The sequence below is a fragment of the Pleurodeles waltl genome, chromosome 3_1 (assembly GCF_031143425.1).
Source record: "Pleurodeles waltl isolate 20211129_DDA chromosome 3_1, aPleWal1.hap1.20221129, whole genome shotgun sequence".
In the NCBI taxonomy this organism is placed as follows: Eukaryota; Metazoa; Chordata; class Amphibia; order Caudata; family Salamandridae; genus Pleurodeles; species Pleurodeles waltl.
In genome coordinates, this window is record NC_090440.1 from 1,393,494,436 (window position 1) to 1,393,515,533 (window position 21,098).

General features: G+C 45.1%; 1 protein-coding gene across 18 annotated transcripts in view; it reads left to right on the forward strand.

The window, feature by feature from the left end:
- The window catches only part of PUM1 (pumilio RNA binding family member 1), an 859,012-nt gene that overhangs the window by 480,425 nt on the left and 357,489 nt on the right, over positions 1 to 21,098 (forward strand). For all 18 annotated transcript variants that reach the window (XM_069224905.1, XM_069224910.1, XM_069224908.1 and 15 more), the window contains 2 exons: positions 7,837 to 7,975; positions 15,037 to 15,180. In XM_069224905.1, the coding sequence (XP_069081006.1) occupies positions 7,837 to 7,975; positions 15,037 to 15,180 (283 nt within the window). The remainder of the gene's footprint in view (positions 1 to 7,836; positions 7,976 to 15,036; positions 15,181 to 21,098) is intronic.

Below are 21,098 nucleotides of genomic sequence, written 5' to 3' on the forward strand. Positions count from 1 at the left end.
TGTGTAGGCTGACTAGTTTTAGCAGCCTGCCACAAACCGAGACATGTTGCTGGCCCCATGGGGAGAGTGCCTTTGTCACTCTGAGGCCAGTAACAAAGCCTGCACTGGGTGGAGATGCTAACACCTCTCCCAGGCAGGAATTGTCACACCTGGCGGTGAGCCTCAAAGGCTCACCTCCTTTGTGCCAACCCAGCAGGACACTCCAGCTAGTGGAGTTGCCCGCCCCCTCCGGCCAGGCCCCACTTTTGGCGGCAAGGCCGGAGAAAATAATGAGAATAACAAGGAGGAGTCACTGGCCAGTCAGGACAGCCCCTAAGGTGTCCTGAGCTGAGGTGACTCTAACTTTTAGAAATCCTCCATCTTGCAGATGGAGGATTCCCCCAATAGGGTTAGGATTGTGACCCCCTCCCCTTGGGAGGAGGCACAAAGAGGGTGTACCCACCCTCAGGGCTAGTAGCCATTGGCTACTAACCCCCCAGACCTAAAACACGCCCTTAAATTTAGTATTTAAGGGCTACCCTGAACCCTAGAAAATCAGATTCCTGCAACTACAAGAAGAAGGACTGCCTAGCTGAAAAACCCCTGCAGAGGAAGACCAGAAGACGACAACTGCCTTGGCTCCAGAAACTCACCGGCCTGTCTCCTGCCTTCCAAAGATCCTGCTCCAGCGACGCCTTCCAAAGGGACCAGCGACCTCGACATCCTCTGAGGACTGCCCCTGCTTCGAAAAGACAAGAAACTCCCGAGGACAGCGGACCTGCTCCAAGAAAAGCTGCAACTTTGTTTCCAGCAGCTTTAAAGAACCCTGCAAGCTCCCCGCAAAAGGCGTGAGACTTGCAACACTGCACCCGGCGACCCCGACTCGGCTGGTGGCGATCCAACACCTCAGGAGGGACCCCAGGACTACTCTAAGACTGTGAGTACAAAAACCTGTCCCCCCTGAGCCCCCCACAGCGCCGCCTGCAGAGGGAATCCCGAGGCTTCCCCTGACCGCGACTCCTTGAATCCAAAGTCCCGACACCTGGGAGAGACCCTGCACCCGCAGCCCCCAGGACCTGAAGGACCGGACTTTCACTGGAGGAGTGACCCCCAGGAGTCCCTCTCCCTTGCCCAAGAGGAGGTTTCCCCGAGGAATCCCCCCCTTGCCTGCCTGCAGCACTGAAGAGATCCCGAGATCTCTCATAGACTAACATTGCGAACCCGACGCTTGTTTCTACACTGCACCCGGCCGCCCCCGCGCCGCTGAGGGTGAAATTTCTGTGTGGACTTGTGTCCCCCCCGGTGCCCTACAAAACCCCCCTGGTCTGCCCTCCGAAGACGCGGGTACTTACCTGCAAGCAGACCGGAACCGGGGCACCCCCTTCTCTCCATTCTAGCCTATGTGTTTTGGGCACCACTTTGGACTCTGCACCTGACCGGCCCTGAGCTACTGGTGTGGTGACTTTGGGGTTGCTCTGAACCCCCAACGGTGGGCTACCTTGGACCAAGAACTGAACCCTGTAAGTGTCTTACTTACCTGGTAAAACTAATCAAAACTTACCTCCCCTAGGAACTGTGAAAATTGCACTAAGTGTCCACTTTTAAAACAGCTATTTGTCAATAACTTGAAAAGTATACATGCAATTTTGATGATTTGAAGTTCCTAAAGTACTTACCTGCAATACCTTTCGAATGAGATATTACATGTAGAATTTGAACCTGTGGTTCTTAAAATAAACTAAGAAAAGATATTTTTCTATATAAAAACCTATTGGCTGGATTTGTCTCTGAGTGTGTGTACCTCATTTATTGTCTTGTGTATGTGCAACAAATGCTTAACACTACTCCTTGGATAAGCCTACTGCTCGACCACACTACCACAAAATAGAGCATTAGTATTATCTATTTTTACCACTATTTTACCTCTAAGGGGAACCCTTGGACTCTGTGCATGCTATTCCTTACTTTGAAATAGCACATACAGAGCCAACTTCCTACACCATCCAATTCCAAGAGCTGATGAGCTCATTGATAAATTAGGTGCTGCCAAATTTCTAAGTACCTTTGACTTGACAGCAGGGTACTGGCAAATAAAAATGGCACCTGGAGCAAAAGAAAAGACAGCATTCTCCACACCTGATGGGCATTATCAGTTTACTGTTATGCCCTTTGGTTTAAAGAATGCCCCTGCCACCTTCCAAAGGTTGGTGAATCAAGTCCTTGCTGGCTTGGAGTCCTTTAGCACAGCTTATCTTGATGATATTGCTGTCTTTAGCTCCACCTGGCAGGATCACCTGGTCCACCTGAGGAAGGTTTTGAAGGCTCTGCAATCTGCAGGCCTCTCTATCAAGGCATCCAAATGCCAGATAGGGCAGGGAACTGTGGTTTACTTGGGACACCTTGTAGGTGGAGGCCAAGTTCAGCCACTCCAACCCAAGATCCAGACTATTCTGGACTGGGTAGCTCCAAAAACCCAGACTCAAGTCAGGGCATTCCTTGGCTTGACTGGGTACTACAGGAGGTTTGTGAAGGGATATGGATCCATTGTGACGGCCCTCACTGAGCTCACCTCCAAGAAAATGCCCAAGAAAGTGAACTGGACTGTGGACTGCCAACAGGCCTTTGACACCCTGAAACAGGCAATGTGCTCAGCACCAGTTCTCAAAGCTCCAGATTATTCTAAGCAGTTCATTGTGCAGACTGATGCCTCTGAACATGGGATAGGGGCAGTTTTGTCCCAAACAAATGATGATGGCCTTGACCAGCCTGTTGCTTTCATTAGCAGGAGGTTACTCCCCAGGGAGCAGCGTTGGAGTGCCATTGAGAGGGAGGCCTTTGCTGTGGTTTGGTCCCTGAAGAAGCTGAGACCATACCTCTTTGGGACTCACTTCCTAGTTCAAACTGACCACAGACCTCTCAAATGGCTGATGCAAATGAAAGGTGAAAATCCTAAACTGTTGAGGTGGTCCATCTCCCTACAGGGAATGGACTTTATAGTGGAACACAGACCTGGGACTGCCCATGCCAATGCAGATGGCCTTTCCAGGTTCTTCCACTTAGAAAATGAAGACTCTCTTGGGAAAGGTTAGTCTCATCCTCTTTCGTTTGGGGGGGGGGTTGTGTAAGGAAATGCCTCCTTGGCATGGTTGCCCCCTGACTTTTTGCCTTTGCTGATGCTATGTTTACAATTGAAAGTGTGCTGAGGCCTGCTAACCAGGCCCCAGCACCAGTGTTCTTTCCCTAACCTGTACTTTTGTATCCACAATTGGCAGACCCTGGCATCCAGATAAGTCCCTTGTAACTGGTACTTCTAGTACCAAGGGCCCTGATGCCAAGGAAGGTCTCTAAGGGCTGCAGCATGTCTTATGCCACCCTGGAGACCTCTCACTCAGCACAGACACACTGCTTACCAGCTTGTGTGTGCTAGTGAGGACAAAACGAGTAAGTCGACATGGCACTCCCCTCAGGGTGCCATGCCAGCCTCTCACTGCCTATGCAGTATAGGTAAGACACCCCTCTAGCAGGCCTTACAGCCCTAAGGCAGGGTGCACTATACCATAGGTGAGGGTACCAGTGCATGAGCATGGTACCCCTACAGTGTCTAAACAAAACCTTAGACATTGTAAGTGCAGGGTAGCCATAGGAGTATATGGTCTGGGAGTCTGTCAAACACGAACTCCACAGCACCATAATGGCTACACTGAAAACTGGGAAGTTTGGTATCAAACTTCTCAGCACAATAAATGCACACTGATGCCAGTGTACATTTTATTGTAAAATACACCCCAGAGGGCACCTTAGAGGTGCCCCCTGAAACTTAACCGACTATCTGTGTAGGCTGACTAGTTTTAGCAGCCTGCCACAAACCGAGACATGTTGCTGGCCCCATGGGGAGAGTGCCTTTGTCACTCTGAGGCCAGTAACAAAGCCTGCCCTGGGTGGAGATGCTAACACCTCTCCCAGGCAGGAATTGTCACACCTGGCGGTGAGCCTCAAAGGCTCACCTCCTTTGTGCCAACCCAGCAGGACACTCCAGCTAGTGGAGTTGCCCGCCCCCTCCGGCCAGGCCCCACTTTTGGCGGCAAGGCCGGAGAAAATAATGAGAAAAACAAGGAGGAGTCACTGGCCAGTCAGGACAGCCCCTAAGGTGTCCTGAGCTGAGGTGACTCTAACTTTTAGAAATCCTCCATCTTGCAGATGGAGGATTCCCCCAATAGGGTTAGGATTGTGACCCCCTCCCCTTGGGAGGAGGCACAAAGAGGGTGTACCCACCCTCAGGGCTAGTAGCCATTGGCTACTAACCCCCCAGACCTAAACACGCCCTTAAATTTAGTATTTAAGGGCTACCCTGAACCCTAGAAAATTAGATTCCTGCAACTACAAGAAGAAGGACTGCCTAGCTGAAAACCCCTGCAGCGGAAGACCAGAAGACGACAACTGCCTTGGCTCCAGAAACTCACCGGCCTGTCTCCTGCCTTCCAAAGATCCTGCTCCAGCGACGCCTTCCGAAGGGACCAGCGACCTCGACATCCTCTGAGGACTGCCCCTGCTTCGAAAAGACAAGAAACTCCCGAGGACAGCGGACCTGCTCCAAGAAAAGCTGCAACTTTGTTTCCAGCAACTTTAAAGATCCCTGCAAGCTCCCCGCAAGAAGCGTGAGACTTGCAACACTGCACCCGGCGACCCCGACTCGACTGGTGGCGATCCAACACCTCAGGAGGGACCCCAGGACTACTCTGATACTGTGAGTACCAAAACCTGTCCCCCCTGAGCCCCCACAGCGCCGCCTGCAGAGGGAATCCCGAGGCTTCCCCTGACCGCGACTCTTTTGAACCTAAAGTCCCGACACCTGGGAGAGACCCTGCACCCGCAGCCCCCAGGACCTGAAGGACCGGACTTTCACTGGAGAAGTGACCCCCAGGAGTCCCTCTCCCTTGCCCAAGTGGAGGTTTCCCCGAGGAATCCCCCCCTTGCCTGCCTGCAGCGCTGAAGAGATCCCGAGATCTCTCATAGACTAACATTGCGAACCCGACGCTTGTTTCTACACTGCACCCGGCCGCCCCCGCGCCGCTGAGGGTGAAATTTCTGTGTGGACTTGTGTCCCCCCCGGTGCCCTACAAAACCCCCCTGGTCTGCCCTCCGAAGACGCGGGTACTTACCTGCAAGCAGACCGGGGCACCCCCTTCTCTCCATTCTAGCCTATGTGTTTTGGGCACCACTTTGAACTCTGCACCTGACCGGCCCTGAGCTGCTGGTGTGGTGACTTTGGGGTTGCTCTGAACCCCCAACGGTGGGCTACCTTGGACCAAGAACTGAGCCCTGTAAGTGTCTTACTTACCTGGTTAATCTAACAAATACTTACCTCCCCTAGGAACTGTGAAAATTGCACTAAGTGTCCACTTTTAAAACAGCTATTTGTCAATAACTTGAAAAGTATACATGCAATTTTGATGATTTGAAGTTCCTAAAGTACTTACCTGCAATACCTTTCGAATGAGATATTACATGTAGAATTTGAACCTGTGGTTCTTAAAATAAACTAAGAAAAGATATTTTTCTATATAAAAACCTATTGGCTGGATTTGTCTCTGAGTGTGTGTACCTCATTTATTGTCTTGTGTATGTACAACAAATGCTTAACACTACTCCTTGGATAAGCCTACTGCTCGACCACACTACCACAAAATAGAGCATTAGTATTATCTCTTTTTACCACTATTTTACCTCTAAGGGGAACCCTTGGACTCTGTGCATGCTATTCCTTACTTTGAAATAGCACATACAGAGCCAACTTCCTACAACTACATTGACAGAACAAAACTAATTCGAAAAACAAAACAATTATTTGTTGCTTTCCAAAAACCTCATACAGGTAATCCAATTTCTAAACAAGGCATTGCTAGATGGATAGTTAAGTGTATTCAAACCTGCTATCTTAAAGCAAAGAGAGAACTGCCTATTACACCAAAGGCACACTCAACCAGAAAGAAATGTGCTACCATGGCCTTTCTAGGAAACATTCCAATGACCGAAATATGTAAGGCAGCTACATGGTCTACGCCTCATACATTTACCAAACACTACTGTGTAGATGTGTTAACGGCACAAGAAGCCACAGTAGGTCAAGCAGTACTACGAACATTGTTTCAAACAACTTCAACTCCTACAGGCTGAACCACCGCTTTTGGGGAGATAACTGCTTACTAGTCTATGCACTGCATGTGTATCTGCAGCTACACATGCCATCGAACGGAAAATGTCACTTACCCAGTGTACATCTGTTCGTGGCATTAGTCGCTGCAGATTCACATGCGCCCACCCGCCTCCAAGGAAGCCTGTAGCCGTTAAGAAGTTGATCTTGAACATTTGTAAATTTGAAACTATATTACTTTAAACTACATTATGCACATTACTCCATTGCATGGGCACTATTACTAGCATACACAACTCCTACCTCACCCTCTGCGGGGGAAAACAATCTAAGATGGAGTCGACGCCCATGCGCAATGGAGCCGAAATGGGAGGAGTCCCTCGGTCTTGTGACTCGTAAAGACTTCTTTGAAGAAAAACAACTTGTAACACTCCGAGCCCAACACCAGATGGCGGGATGTGCACAGCATGTGAATCTGCAGCGACTAATGCCACGAACAGATGTACACTGGGTAAGTGACATTTTCCATATATATATATATATATATATATATATATATATATATATATATATATATTTATATATATTTATTTATTTATATATATATATTTTTATTTATATAAATAATTCTATGCTTAACATTTTCATAGCTCATTGGATAGTTTCCATTTACGTTGTTTGATTAGATGCTTATGAGTCTGTTTTTATTTCATCTATCACAATAGTTAAATCTTATCTTAACTATATATCTACAGGCATTACACTATTGAAATATTGTGGAAAGATAAAATGTTATAAAAGTACACAAATTAACCTCAAATACTTCAACAGTTGAAAGTCTGTTTATATGATATAATTTTAAGTCTCCACAACTTTACAGCTTAAATAGTCCCTTACTATGTAAGTCTGTATCTGTATATTTATTACTTTAGTCCTGCTGTGCAAGAGAAAATAATTACTCTCTCGAAAGCTTTACTCTCACTGTCACCCTATACCTCTATTAATCTGTCTTCTATCTCCACTCTGACTTTTCCCAAACCCATTCTACTACTATGATCTCCAAAATAACCCTTCCTAGGCTCTTCACTTTTCTACCCCTCCTGGCTCATCCTAAATCTCAGTTTACTACTGTGATCTCCTAAACAACCCTACTAAATTCTCACTCGTTTATATCACCTTTGACTCATTCCACACCCCATTTTTCTGCTTTGATCTCCCTAATCCCCTCCTACAGACTCTCCCCCTCCTCCATTTCTCCATTACTTATCCCAAACCTCATCTTAGTACAAATTAACCCTTCTGGATTCTTCCCTCCTCTATCCCTCCATTATTCGTGTAATCCAACTCAAGTCCTCAGCTCAAATTAACCCATAACCTGCTTATACTTATATTAGCACTGTACTCATAATTCCCTATACTAGTCCACCACTAATCCTTTTGGGTTCTGAAGTAGCATGCTACTCGCAAAAAAAGGTGCTCAATGCCTTGTCAGGGGTAGTAAGCGCTATATAAATAAAATTATAGTTAGTTACCATTGTGGTAGCATAACACTACTTTGTGATTATATTGAAATCAGTAATGGCAGAATGCATATTGAAAACCACAACCTGGATATTTCTTACTTTGGATTTAATGTATATTTCCATCTTTGGCATCTCAGTTTTTGCAGGAAAGACTGTAATTGGTATTGTTTATTTTTCTCTTAGGTTTTGCGTGCAGGTGCTAATCAGCGCCCTCTTACACCCAATCAAAACCAACAAGGACAGCAGACCGACCCACTGGTGGCAGCAGCAGCTGTGAACTCTGCCCTTGCTTTTGGACAAGGACTTGCTGCTGGAATGCCAGGTATAGGTATACGGTTTATGGCTGCTTCCAAAGATTAAATCATTTTGATAGGGGTTTGAGAATTATATTGTGACTTTGGTCTGGCAACCTATCATATGGAATCGCTTGAGCAGTGAGGGTTGGATGAAAATTAGACCATTGTCCCCCCTCAATGCTCAGTCATGAAAATCATTTTAAAGTGCTGGTTTTGCAGGGTTAACCAGTTTCTCTGAATGAAAGTTTTATTTTGGGAGTCAGCCAATGGCACAGCCAGTGTAATTAGCTCGGACATCGAGCCAAAGCCTATAGTGGCTCAGTACCTAGACACCATCTTGGTTCTTTTTTCAGCCTGTGGATTAAAAAACGCAAAAGCGAACTGTGGTTTCAGCTGAATTGCCAAAACAAAAAAATATAGAAATGGCTAGAAGTTTGGGGGCATTGTTATTGAAACATCCATGTTTTATGAGGTATTCAGTCTTTAGGACAACCAGATCTGAGAGTGACCGCTTTTGGGGAATATTGTTATGCATGGTTCCCTTCAATGCAATTTTGGGTTGGCACAATTGACTGTTTTCCCACATCTCATGCAAACATGTGACCTTATAAGGATCATACAGATGTGCGGCATGCTTCTTATTTACACTCTAAACATTAAAGGCACAGTTAAAGCAGAGTAGGACTCACCAAGCTGCTCTCACAGAAGATAGCACAGGTTATGAAAACAACAATTAGTGATCTAGATTTCTCTTAACAGGAGAGCCCTGGTGACCTTCATGGTACCAAAAGGGTGTAGTGGGATCGATTTGAGGGTTCAGATGTTGAATATAAAATCCTATGATGTGGAGCAATATAGTCTATACCTAAGGAGACTGAAGTGTTAGAATAGCAACTGCATACATGCCTAAAGCCAGTGTTCTGATCCAAGAGCCTCTGATTTCAAAAGCAAACTGTAGGAGGCTGGCCCTTTATATGGTATGTTAGTACTGTGTAAAAGCTCCAGGGGTTCCCCAATAAATGGACAGGGTTTCTCTGCAATCTCAAAGTGCTCTATTTTGTATTTTGAGGTAAGGTGGTGGAGCAGCCTTAGGCTCAACACAGAAGAGTGCAAGACATCCACATAACGATCAGTAAAGGCAGTAGAAACATACAACTCAAAAAGGAGATCCACACCAATTTATAAAAATAACAGGTATCTTTATATATGTTTAGGCATTGGAGAAAAATCGTTCAGCTAAGTACGTTTTTAAATAAGAATTCATTTCACTTTACATAGTGGATACAATGCAATTTCTGAGTTTGGCAGTGTTATCTGATGGGAGGAAAAACAAGTTCTGCAAACAGGTAGAGTACAGCGACTTACAAGACCAATCTCCAGTAGTTAAGGTGAGTAGGTGGCAAGGTCCAAGGCAGCTCCAGCAGTACACCACCAGCGGCATGGGGCAGCCGGGTGCAGAGTGCCCAATGCGTTTCAGTGGACTTCGGCCACTGTGGAAAGAGGTTGCAGACTGTGGCCAGGAAGCAAGCGGGCTGAATCAACAGTGGGGCTCAGGCCTGGCAGTGCTCAGGCACAGGTAGGGACCTTTGGTTCTCTTCTCCACGGCTCGGAGGTGACGGGTGCAGATGTGTTCTTAGGTGTTGGGTTTTCCTTACTGGAGCGGTCGCAGTTGAGTGGGGCCGCATGCAGAGGCTGCCAGTGTCATTGGGAAGTCCAGGTGGGGTGAAACCATGAGGGGTTCAGATTCTGGAGGGCTGGGGAACCTTGTTACCACCGGTAGTCCACTTCAAATCTTATCAGAAACGGTGGGTACAGTAGTGACTTCAGGTGCGAGGTTTTGGCGGTGGCTGCAGAGTCCCTTCTCCGGAGTTTCCTGGAGAACAAGTCCACTGTTCACAGGAGGTCTTGAGGCAGTCCTCCCAGGTTTTTGGAGTCACAGCTGCAGGACAAGACGACTTCGGTGCAGATTTTTGATGGGGGGTGCAGACAGGCCAGTGGGGTTGGTACCGGGTCAGCTACTTTTTTTCCTCTTCTACTTTCGTGGCTCTTCAGAGTCCTTGGTCTTCTTAGGTCATCAGGATCTGCTTTGCTGGTGCCAGGGGCTCCCCAAATACTGAATTTAGGGGTGTGTAGGGTAGCAGCCAATGTACCACTGACCTGTGGTCACTACAGCCCCTATATGACCACTTCCTGTGGGAAGAGGCCATAACTATGTCCCAGCATTCGTAGGTACCTCTGAAAAATCATGTTCACCTCTGCTTAGCCCACGTTAAGGGTGGTACTAGATTGGAGGTGGCACGCCTACCTGACCACCTGTCCAAGTGCAAAGTGGGCTCTGAAAGATAGGGTGGATTCCTATCATGTGAGAGGAGCTAGATTTGCATTTCAAAAGCACCAGTCCTTTGAAGCTTGCCATATTAGGAAGGCTAATCAGTGAGTCATCCTGGAGAGGGAGTATTATACCCTCTTCCCAGACAGACGTTTGTTCTGGGACTCTTGAGAGCAGAAGGTTCTCAACCTAGGGGGCCAGAACCATGTCTCGGGCAGCAGACTTGCAGAAACCAGTCAGCAAGCACACCAGAGTCTGCTACGGTTTTCAGGGGGCACCTCTAAAGTGCCCTCTGGGTGCATGTATTGATAAATCCATCACTGGAATCAGTGTGGACTTATGAATACGAGATGTTTGATACCAAACATCCTTATCTTCAGTAAAGCCATCATGTAGCTGGGGAACTCGTATTGACAATGGTCCAGCTCATGCATTTAAAATGGCTTCCCTGGCCACTTACTATATCTGAGAAGTCACAAAGACTTAGCAGGGGCATATTTGCTCTTGCAGATATGCCCTCGTGTGATTTAATGAACCCTGCCTTAGGAGTGTACAAGCCTGCTCTAGGGGTGACTTACATAAACTGCATGCAGTGTTAGGGGGCACGGTACACAGAGATGTATGAAATGTACTGTTTTCATTTTGGTCTTCACCAAGAAATGCAGCTTGCAGTGGCAGTCAGTCATGTGATTGGTGGGGGGGGGGGTTCCTTAGTGTGTCACACTTTGTGCTGCAGCCCTTGGGGACCCTCTTTTAGCAGCACCTCATGCCCTATGTATCAGGGGAACCATTTACTTGGGACTTAAAGAGGGTGCTAAAGGATTTGCCAATTGGAGAAAGAATTGTACAGTTGAGGGAGAGAGATCTGGCACTGGGGATCTGGTTAGCATGAACCCAGGGCACTTTCAGTTGAAAGCACATCAGATACCAGGCAAAAAGTGGGGGTAGCCATGTCAAAAAGACAAACCTTACTACACAAACTGAGAATTTAATGTGCAAGGCTCAACATTCGAAATAGCCACTGAGAAGAAATGTCCTTAAATGTTGAAAGTCACACCACTTAGGACAAATGTACAAGAAATACTCCTCTTTGCCAGATGATTGATCTCAAAAGATGTTTAAAAAGGATGGTTCTGCACCAAGAGGTTGTCTACATTGATGGAAGTCAGAATCCACAAAGGTCTTTGGTGCTTTAAAGCAAAAATGTCATAAGGGCAAAATGTTGGCATTTTTGCTGGAAAAAAGGGCAATGTATCTGCTTACAACACAATCGATAAGAAAACCCAGAAAAAAAACTAATTATGGGTGGTCTTAGAGGCAGGCACCTACGCTACAGTGTGAAAGGAACGTTAGAATTGTTTCTTATTTCTACAGGATACAAATCTGCTTTGAAGCAGAGGATGATACTCAAAACAGTAGGATAAAATAACGGTCAAAGATGGAAACAGCTTTTCTCCCAAGAAGAGATAGAATCTTGCTTATCAAAGGTTTAATCATCGAATGACTTAGCTGCATATCATGCTGTCACGAAGAACTGCAGTTAAGTCAGCGGCAGAACCCCCTCAGCCCCCCATTCCCCTCTCAGATCTTACAGTGGTAACAGTATGGCGTCCATTTGGGAGAGGTTGGGATCAGAGGACTCTGGTCTCTAGCAGTGTACCAGTTTCACATCGACCTGTTGAAGTTGATTCGTTTGGCATTGAAAGCCTTCCTCCGTTCCATCCAGGGAAGGCTGGTTCGGGTGTTCGCGTACAACACCACTTCCATGTTGTAATACACCAAGCAAGGCGGGTGGTCCTGTTCCTTGTGCTAGGAGGCCCTATGTCTCTGGACATGGCTGGAACGTCAGGACATATTCCTGGTTGTACAACACTTGGTGGGATCTCAGAATGCCAGGTTGTACAAACTACACAGTCAATGTCATGCTGGTCACGAACTGCATCTTCACGCGGCGGTGGCACAAGGTCTCTTCTGCGACTGGGGAGAGCCTTGGTTCGCCACTGCTGAGAACACTCAGTGTCAGTGTTTCTGTGTGTTGCCATTTCTAAAGCGGCTCTAACTTCGAGACTCATTTTGTCTCGAGTGGCACTCATTATCTATGTACACCTTCCTTCCGATCCCACTCCAGGGCCCAAGTTATCCTTGTGATTCCAGATTGAGTAAAGAGTATGGTGTCCTGAATAACTGAGCATGAACACTGGTCCTCCGATGAGGCTGCTTCTTTGGGAGGATCTCTTGTTGCAGCAGCAGCAGGGCAAGGTTATACACCCAAACCTGCATATGCTCCTCCATGCATGGAAAATGAGCAGCACTGATAGTGGGTCTACAATCTCCCTCTAACGTCTTTGAGTTCATATTGTCAGCCAGGTGTCCATTCACAAAGACTATATATGTTAAATGTTGGGGCAAGTTTGTGGCTTGGTGCAGTGAAAAACCTGTTGACCATCTGTGCAGTTTGTCCAAAGAGTTGCTGTTTTGTTGTTAGCCTGCAAGGCCTTGCTCTTTGCACAGTTAAGAGGTATCTTTTGGCCTACTCTGCTTTTTTTTCTGTTGCTCGATCACCCTCCCTCTTCAAGTCCTCTATTGTGATGCGCTTTCTGAAAGGGCTTCAACATGTTTCCCCTAAACCTTTTGCTATCCTCCAATGGTATTTTAATTGTTTTAACCTACTTAATGGGTATAGCCTTTGAACCCCAGCATAGCTGCCCTCTGACTTCTGACAATCAAGACTGTCTTCTTGGTGAACAATGCCCAGGAGGGTTAGCAAGCTGAAGGTGCTTTCTCTTCACCCTCCGTACACCAGCTTCTTCCATGACAAACTAGTTTGTTACATCCCTGCCTTTTTTTATTTTTGCCAAAGGCAGTGACACCTTTTCACGTCGGTCAAAGCATCATACTGCTAACCTTCTTTTCTCTTCCTCATCCTTCCTCAGAGGAGACTCCATCCCCTGCACTTGAAAAAAGTGTTGTTCTACTTCGATCACACCAAGGGACACCAGCTAGATGATCAGCTTTGATGGGTTTTGATGGAGCAAAGAAGGTGCAAGCAGTGCAGAAACTATCTTCAGGTGGATTGTCCTCTGCATTAAGATCTGCTATGCTGTGGCTAAAAAGCAACATCCTGAGGGCTTGAGTGATCTTTCCAGCTGAGCCAAAGCTGCCACTACTGCCTCAGCTCATGGAGCGCCCATCCATGGCATCTGTCAGGCTGCTGCATGGATAGAGCTTCACACATTTACAAAACACTACTGCCTTGACAGACAAGTTTGTGATGACTAGCACTTTGCCCGTTCGGTCCCCCGGGTCTTTTTGGTTTTAGCCTGTTTGCAGACCCACCTCCATGAAGATATTGCTTTGGTATCTATTTTAAGGTAAAGAATCTGTGGCTAGAAGAACAAGTTACTTAACTTCTGTAACACCTTATCTGTTAGAGACTCTGTCTAGCTGCCTATTGGCCCTTCGCTTCTGCGCACTGGTTAATCAGCCTGACGTTACTCTGTGCTTCTGGTGTGGAAAGTCATGTAATGTGACTGATGTCAGCGCACTCGGTGGCTCCTATATAGACCGTGCACGTCACATCCGGCATGGACTACTCCTATAACACTGAACAAGAGCTGATGGGTGCCACCTACTGGCATGCAGAGGTACTGCTTGATTTTCCAGATCCAGTTTGACGCCTTGGGAATATTGTAAGGAATGTGTAGCTAGATGCAGTCTCTACCAGATAAGGTGTTACCAAAGGTTAGTAACTTGTTTATTAGGAGCTCAGGAAGGCCAGATTGTTACATTTGTTTGACAGTGCTAGCATGTTACACCCACTAAACGATGTAGAACCACTGCATAAACCTTACACAATTTGTATCTTTAAAAAAAAAAGGTTCTTGCTGCCAAAGAAAGTAGCCACTTAACTGACAGTTGTTATGGAGCTAGATTTGCTTTCTCATTTTCACATTGAAAAAGAAGAGTTGTGGCACATAAAAAAAAATCGTAATCTGCATAGATCCAAATCAAGGCATGTGCATTGTATGTAAATACGGCTTCCGGTTTTATGGTATGCAATTTCCGAGTGCATTTATCCATGTTAATTTTTGGCCTTATTGTTATTTATCCGTATCCAGTCAGTTATTTTCACATTTATTCAACTGATCAACAAATGACGCAGCCAAATAAAACAAAACACTAAACCACATGCAAATATTAGCATTCTATGTAAATATAAGTTAATGTATGCCTGTATATAGAGAAACCTCATCCATTCCCCATGTTGTGTTTGTGTGTAGCTTTTGGGCTGGTATTCAAGGTTGCCCACCAGTTGCACATTTTTCTGTTTTTTCACTTTTGAAACTAAACATAGACAGGACACAGATTGTTTTCTGTTTGTAGTTGTCTGTAAAAATGAGTAAAAACTGAAAACTGGGAGCCTTGTATATAAAGATTTACTAATCTAAAGATGGGAGACTATTTATTGGGCTGATGTCGCCCAACACAATATATCCGACTGAGTCATAGTTTCAGTTGGCAAAAGTGTTAGAGGAGCCAGCTGCTAATCTATATTGTAATGAATGACATTGTTTCAGGAGGAATGTTGATAGATTTGATTTGTAATTAGTAGATTTGATTTGCTCACTAGCCTACATCTTCGAGTGCTGAGGTTGTTTAATATTTATGTAGGTGTGTAGTCATATCAGCTGTAGTACTTTGGGTTCTGTCTGATTTTCCAGTTAAGAAAACTGAAGAACTTGGTTTTTTTTTCTATAGGTTACCCAGTTCTGGCTCCTGCTGCTTACTATGACCAAACAGGAGCCCTGGTGGTGAACACTGGTGCACGAAATGGACTTGGAGGGCCTGTCCGGCTGGTGGCACCACCCCCTGTTATTATCAGTCCCTCTGCAGCACAAGCAGGTAAGCATTTCTACCTATTTGGTGACTAGTTAAGATTTCATCATTTTTGTAAGTTTTACTTTTTTAATTTAATATGTAGATTCAACCTACTGCTTTTTTGATTCAGGTGTTGACCTGTCCCCTCAATATTTTTTTCATTCCTACAAAATATTGTCACCCAAACACCCAGAAGTTACTTGCTTCTTAATAAAGGTTGGCAGTCATTGTATTTCTTTAGGAACAGGTCTACCTTTTCCACCTACAGTGAGTTATTTGTCCACAACAGATAATCTTGCTAATTCTGCGTCATTATTTTACTGTAGTACTTTGACCCTTTTGTTTTTCCACCCTCAACACCTTCTGAACCTACCAGCCACTTCCTCCCTACAGCTTTTCTCCTTTTTGTAGCATCATCTTAATGAATCCAAGCCGGTCTCTTGCTCTGAAGGATATACATTTATGCTCAATACCATTGATTTAATTGGTAGCAAGTATGTCATCTCATTTGTTGTACTCCTTTCCATTTCTTTCTTCGTCATGAGGTCTTCAGAACATAGACTAGATGATCTCTGATTACTGTGGAGTATGTGGTACTTGTTCATCAGACAAGTGCATGTAATGAAAGGTCACAGGGATTAACAAATAGGCTGTTGTGATTTCAAAGACTTTGATATAGCCAAATGTGTTCCCTAACCACTTGTCAGCTGTGATTCAGTTGTGCGAGGTATCAGTTTCGATTCAGGAGAACTGGCAGTCTATAATTAGTCTTTGTGGAAGCTCCGTCAAATAAAGAGACACAGATAGAATCAAGTTCAAATGTAGTATATTCGTGATCATGGAGCCTTGAGCAACACGGCCAATTTGAAGAAGTTCCTTCATGTCTTTTCTACATGAAAAACCACAAATATGTGAAAGCACATTGTCCAGTGAGGTTAACAGAAAGGTAATTTCTTCATCAATGAATAGCGTGATGACAAGGAGATGCACACATTAAACAAACAATGTGTACCCAACCAGTCAGCATCCGTAATAGGTAGAGTGGCATGTGTGCTAACAGTGTGATACAATATGGTGCAAGGTGTGACGTCCACATGTCCTACCAGCCGTTAACTTTCCAGAGTTCACAAAAACAATTTCTACATCACCCTTGACCAATCAAGTGCAAACCTAAAAATCAAGCGACATATGGTTATAGAGCTAACTGGCTGTTGCAGGGTAAGCGAGGCACCGGCATACTATGACTTTTTTTTTATTTTATTTTTTAGCAAGCCTTGCATTACAAGTGGTTTCAGCAGAGTACATTAGTTTTATAAGGGTCATCTGACCTTTTGCATACGTTATACAGGCCTGTTGATCATTGAGTATCACAGACTGGGGACAGGCCTGTGAAAGTACAAAATGGGTTCTTTAGCCAGTTTCCACATGTTCTTTTTGCTGACAGAATGACAGAAGCAAATCTCCATGTTATCAAACAGCAGGAGGATAGTGCTCTGGAAAATGAAAATAAAATTGGCATCCTATTTCTGATTAGGTTGTTGAACTCTATTTAGTGACTACAGCACTAACTACGGGCCTGAAGTTGGCTGACTGTTATGTAGAGGTTCTTTCGTTTATAGAAGGACACGAGGCAGAGCAAGATGTGTGATTGGCTCCATTCTCTCAATTCAGCTCACAAAAGAGAAGTTTGACTCGATGAGTCAGCAAGGGAAAATTCTTTACCACATATGTGCACTTTTAGCTAGAATGATTACCAGTTAAGTTTGAGCCTGACTTGCGAGGGTTTGGGGAGCATTTGAATTAGGGACAGATTGTCCTGTAGGGCTTCATATTTTATTCATTGACCATCCAAAAGACTGACAATGTGGAAATTCCTTCTTGATCAGTAATCTGAAGTTGTACGTTCTAAAAGGCACATTTGACATAGACTAAGTGAGAATGAGATGTAGGTAATGTCCTGTTGGAATCACTGACCGAATATCAGGAACCAAAATATTGTGTGAATATATTTTCAAAAATATTGAGGAATAAAGTATCGAAAAGGCAAAGCTTTTAGCTTCTGGATCCATAGAGTAGCCCTTAACTATGGACTGTATCTACGGGTAGCCTTTTAGTACTAATGCAGCTGGCTGTCAAATATGTGAAGTAGTGGTAACCACAATATCCAAAAATGGTTCACAATGTCTTTACAGCATTCAAAAAGTAAATTAAACTAATAAGTAATCAAGAGCTCCATAAGCCCACCAAGAGTACTAAAATACTAGACAAAGAATTAAACAAAAACTATAAAAGAACAACCTGTCAAGCGCAAAAAGAGCATGTAATGTGCACAATATGTAGCCAGTGGAAATATTTCTGTTGTGACTCTCTAGCATGAGGATAGGTGCATAATTAATAAGTTTTATGTCCCAAATCCTAGTCTGTAAATAATGCCAAACAAAAGCATTGCGCCTGAAATGATGGGCACCCTTTAAAATTGGCAGAGGAGTACTACTCCTGATCTCCATGGCACCCATGAAGCATTCTTTTTTAATTCATTATGGTAGGCCTACGTATTACACCCATTCCTCAAAAATGTACCCCAAATATTTCTACAAACTAGCACTTAAAACCCTTAACTGACATTGAGGCAAAACCACATGTAAAAATCTTCCTGATTGAAATTATATTAATTCTGCTTTATCATACTGGTTTTAGAGCTGGCTGCAGAACATAGTATATTTTGGCTTTGTTCATAATTCCACTTACTGTTTATTTGACTAAGGCCCAGTTATCAATAGATGGGGCTTTCATCTTTGTTCTGACTGTTTTCTTCTTACCGATTCAAGCATTAGTTGGTTCTTGTCTTGACAATGGCACTATACTTAATCTTTTCTTCCCAAGTACTTCCTTCTGCTTTTATAATTGCTCCAAAATACAACAGCCAGGTTATATTTGGGACTACCTCGAAGATTCCGTTTTGCAGCGTGAATCTTTTCTGGATTCACATGCTGTGCAATATTCCACAATCTAGGTGTTGGGTGTGGAACTTTTTCTTGTATAGTTTTATAGTAGTCTTTCCATGCTTTCTCCTTTTCCTTTTTTGTTAGATGTCGATGGTCCACACAATTTGGTGCTTCCTCTTCTGATGTTAGACACCCTCGCTGGAATGCCCACTCTTGGTTGCTATCTTCAGGTGCTTTTTTTTTGTTTCTGACGTTGGGTGTGGAAGGTCCCCAAATTCCAGGAGGAATAAGAAAAAACAAATAGGATTTTTGTCAGAGGAAACAGAAGAAAGTCCTCAGAATAGTAAAGAAAAAGAGTGTTGTCAGAAGATTCCATTGAATTCCAAGAAAATATCGAAGTAAGTGGAACTTGCCTCAAGGGAGAATGTATGGATCGGGGGCTCCCTGCTTTGATGTGATAGACTAGACAATTCTGTTTTTTTGCCCAGGGTACCACCATAAATTTGCAGAGAGGGACAACCATCAGGTGTGCAATCTTTGCCAATAGACCACTAATCTTTGCTGATAGACCACAAATCAGACTCCTTCTGCAAGGCCTGTTCGGAGTTCAGACAGAAGACACTGAAGACTCGAAAGAAGCAGAGGCATGTAAATTATGCAATGTAAGGGTAGAAAGAAACAGCCTCATCTGAGATCTAGGGCTTTTGAGTGAAGATGATGATGCCATAAAAGCGGAAAGAGAGGACTGTGATGCTGAAAAGAACATCAAAAAAGAACATGAGACCAAAAGAAAAACATGTTCAGGTTAACACCGAAAATGATGGTAGCGGTCAGGCTGAAAGCTTCAGACTCCAGGCCCCATAAGTCTTCCTCTGTGCCGAAAGTCTCACTGATTAAAAGAAAGTTAAGACAAAAAAAATCCTTGGCTCTCATACAAAAGATATTGCAGGTGGAAAAGCCTCAGAGAAGATGTCAAAAGACTATCTGAGTTGAGAAAAAAGGAAGAAGACAGCAGCCCAACCAACAGCATCCGAATCTTCAACATTGATCAATAAAACAATACTTATTCTGAAGAAAGTGTCCTTGAAATCGAGCAAATGAAAATAAGTCTCAAAGCTGTAATGGCCTACTTACAAGGATTTAGAATACCATGGAAATCTTTGGCGGAAAGCACAATGGAGGATAAAGATTTAGGGTAATTGAAACTTCCCCTGACACAAGAGCTTCAAGAACAACAAGAGATCTTCTATGAAGAAGAGAGCGCAGAAGAACAAGGTCTGTAGCAAGGCCTTTAAGAATCCGAAGGTGTCGAAGAACAGTGGCAAGATCTCAAGGTAGAATCACCCGACAAAGCTTGTAGGAAGCTGGGTCTGTATATACTATCACAAAGTGAGAGATAGTGTGCACAGAGTCCAGGGGTTCCCCTTAGATGTTGATAGTGGCAATAATAGATAATACTAATGCTCTATTTGTGGAAGTGTGGTCGAGCAGTTAGGCTCATCAGAGGGTATTGTTAAGCATTTGTTGTACACACACAGGCAGTACATGGGAACACACACTCAATGACTTAACTCCAGGCCAATAGGTTTTTATATAGAAAAATATTCTTTTATTTATTTTATAACCCCATGATTCAGATATCAAGTAAGTACATAAATTGTAAGGGACTTGGCATAGATAAATGTAGAACTTTGAAGTAAAACAGTAATGTACACAGTTTAGCATAAAATGGCAATAAGCTATTTTAAAAGTGGACACAGTGCAAAATTCAACAGTTCCTGGGGGAGGTAAGTAAAGGTTTGTTTGTCAGGTAAGTAAAGCACTTACAAGTTCAGTCTCCGGAGCATAGGCAGCCCACCATTGGGGGTTCAACCCCAAACACCCAGCACTAGCAACACAGGGCCGGTCAGGTGCAGAGGGGCCCAAGTAACATAGGTGCCTATGGAGACGAGGTCCTCCGGTTCCAGTCTGCTAGCAGGTAAGTACCTGCATCCTCGGGAAGCAGACCAGGGGGGTTTTGTAGAGCACTGGGGGGGGGGGGGGGGTCCCAAACAGGCACACAAAATACACCCTCAGCAGCTGGGTGCTGTGTGTGAACAAGGCATCAGGTTTTGTATTGGAATCATTGGAGGGACACGGGGGAGACAGGGGGGCTTCTCAGGCCAGCCGCCAACTGGGCAAAGATGAGGGCCACCTGCTGGTCACTCTTGCACCGGTAGTTGGTTCCTCTCGGGTCTCGGGTCTGGGGGCTGCAGGTGCAGTGCTTCTCGCAGGCATCGGGTTCTTTGTTACTGGGCAGTCGCGGTCGGGGGGGATCCTCTGGATTCTCTCTGCAGCCGTTGCCGTGGAGGTGTAGGGAGGTCGTCTCAGGGTGGACACGCCATAGGAGTCGCCTGGGTGTCCTCGCTGCAGTGTTGGTTTCTCTGGTCACGGGCCGGGGGCGTCTGGTGCGGAGTGGTGGTGTCTCATGCTTCAGGAATGAGGTGGGAGTCCCTTTAAAGATGGTTTCTTCTTTGGTGCTTTGGACAGAGCCGCTGTCCACAGGATTTTTTTGCTGTGCCCCCCTTTGGAGAGGGGGGCACAACCCTAATCCTAATGGGCTGAATCCTCCAAAGCTAGATGGAGGATTTTCTAAGGAGTGGGTCACATCAGCTCTGGTCGCACTAGGGGTGGACCTGGCTGAGGGGGTGGTGATTTATTGTTTTTTTCATTATCTCCCCAGACTTGCCTCCAAAAGTGGGGGCCATGTCCGGGAGGCGGGCATCTCCACTAGCTGGAGTGCTCTGGGGCATTGTAACACGAAGCCTGAGCCTTTGAGGCTCACTGCTAGGTGTTACAGTTCCTGCAGGGGGGAGGTGTGAAGCACCTCCACTCAGTAAAGGCTTTGTTTCTGGCCTCAGAGAGCACAAAGGCTCTCACCCGAGTGGGTCAGAAACTCGTCTCTCAGTGGCAGGCTGGCACAGACCAGTCAGTCCTGCACTGAAGTATTGGGTAAAA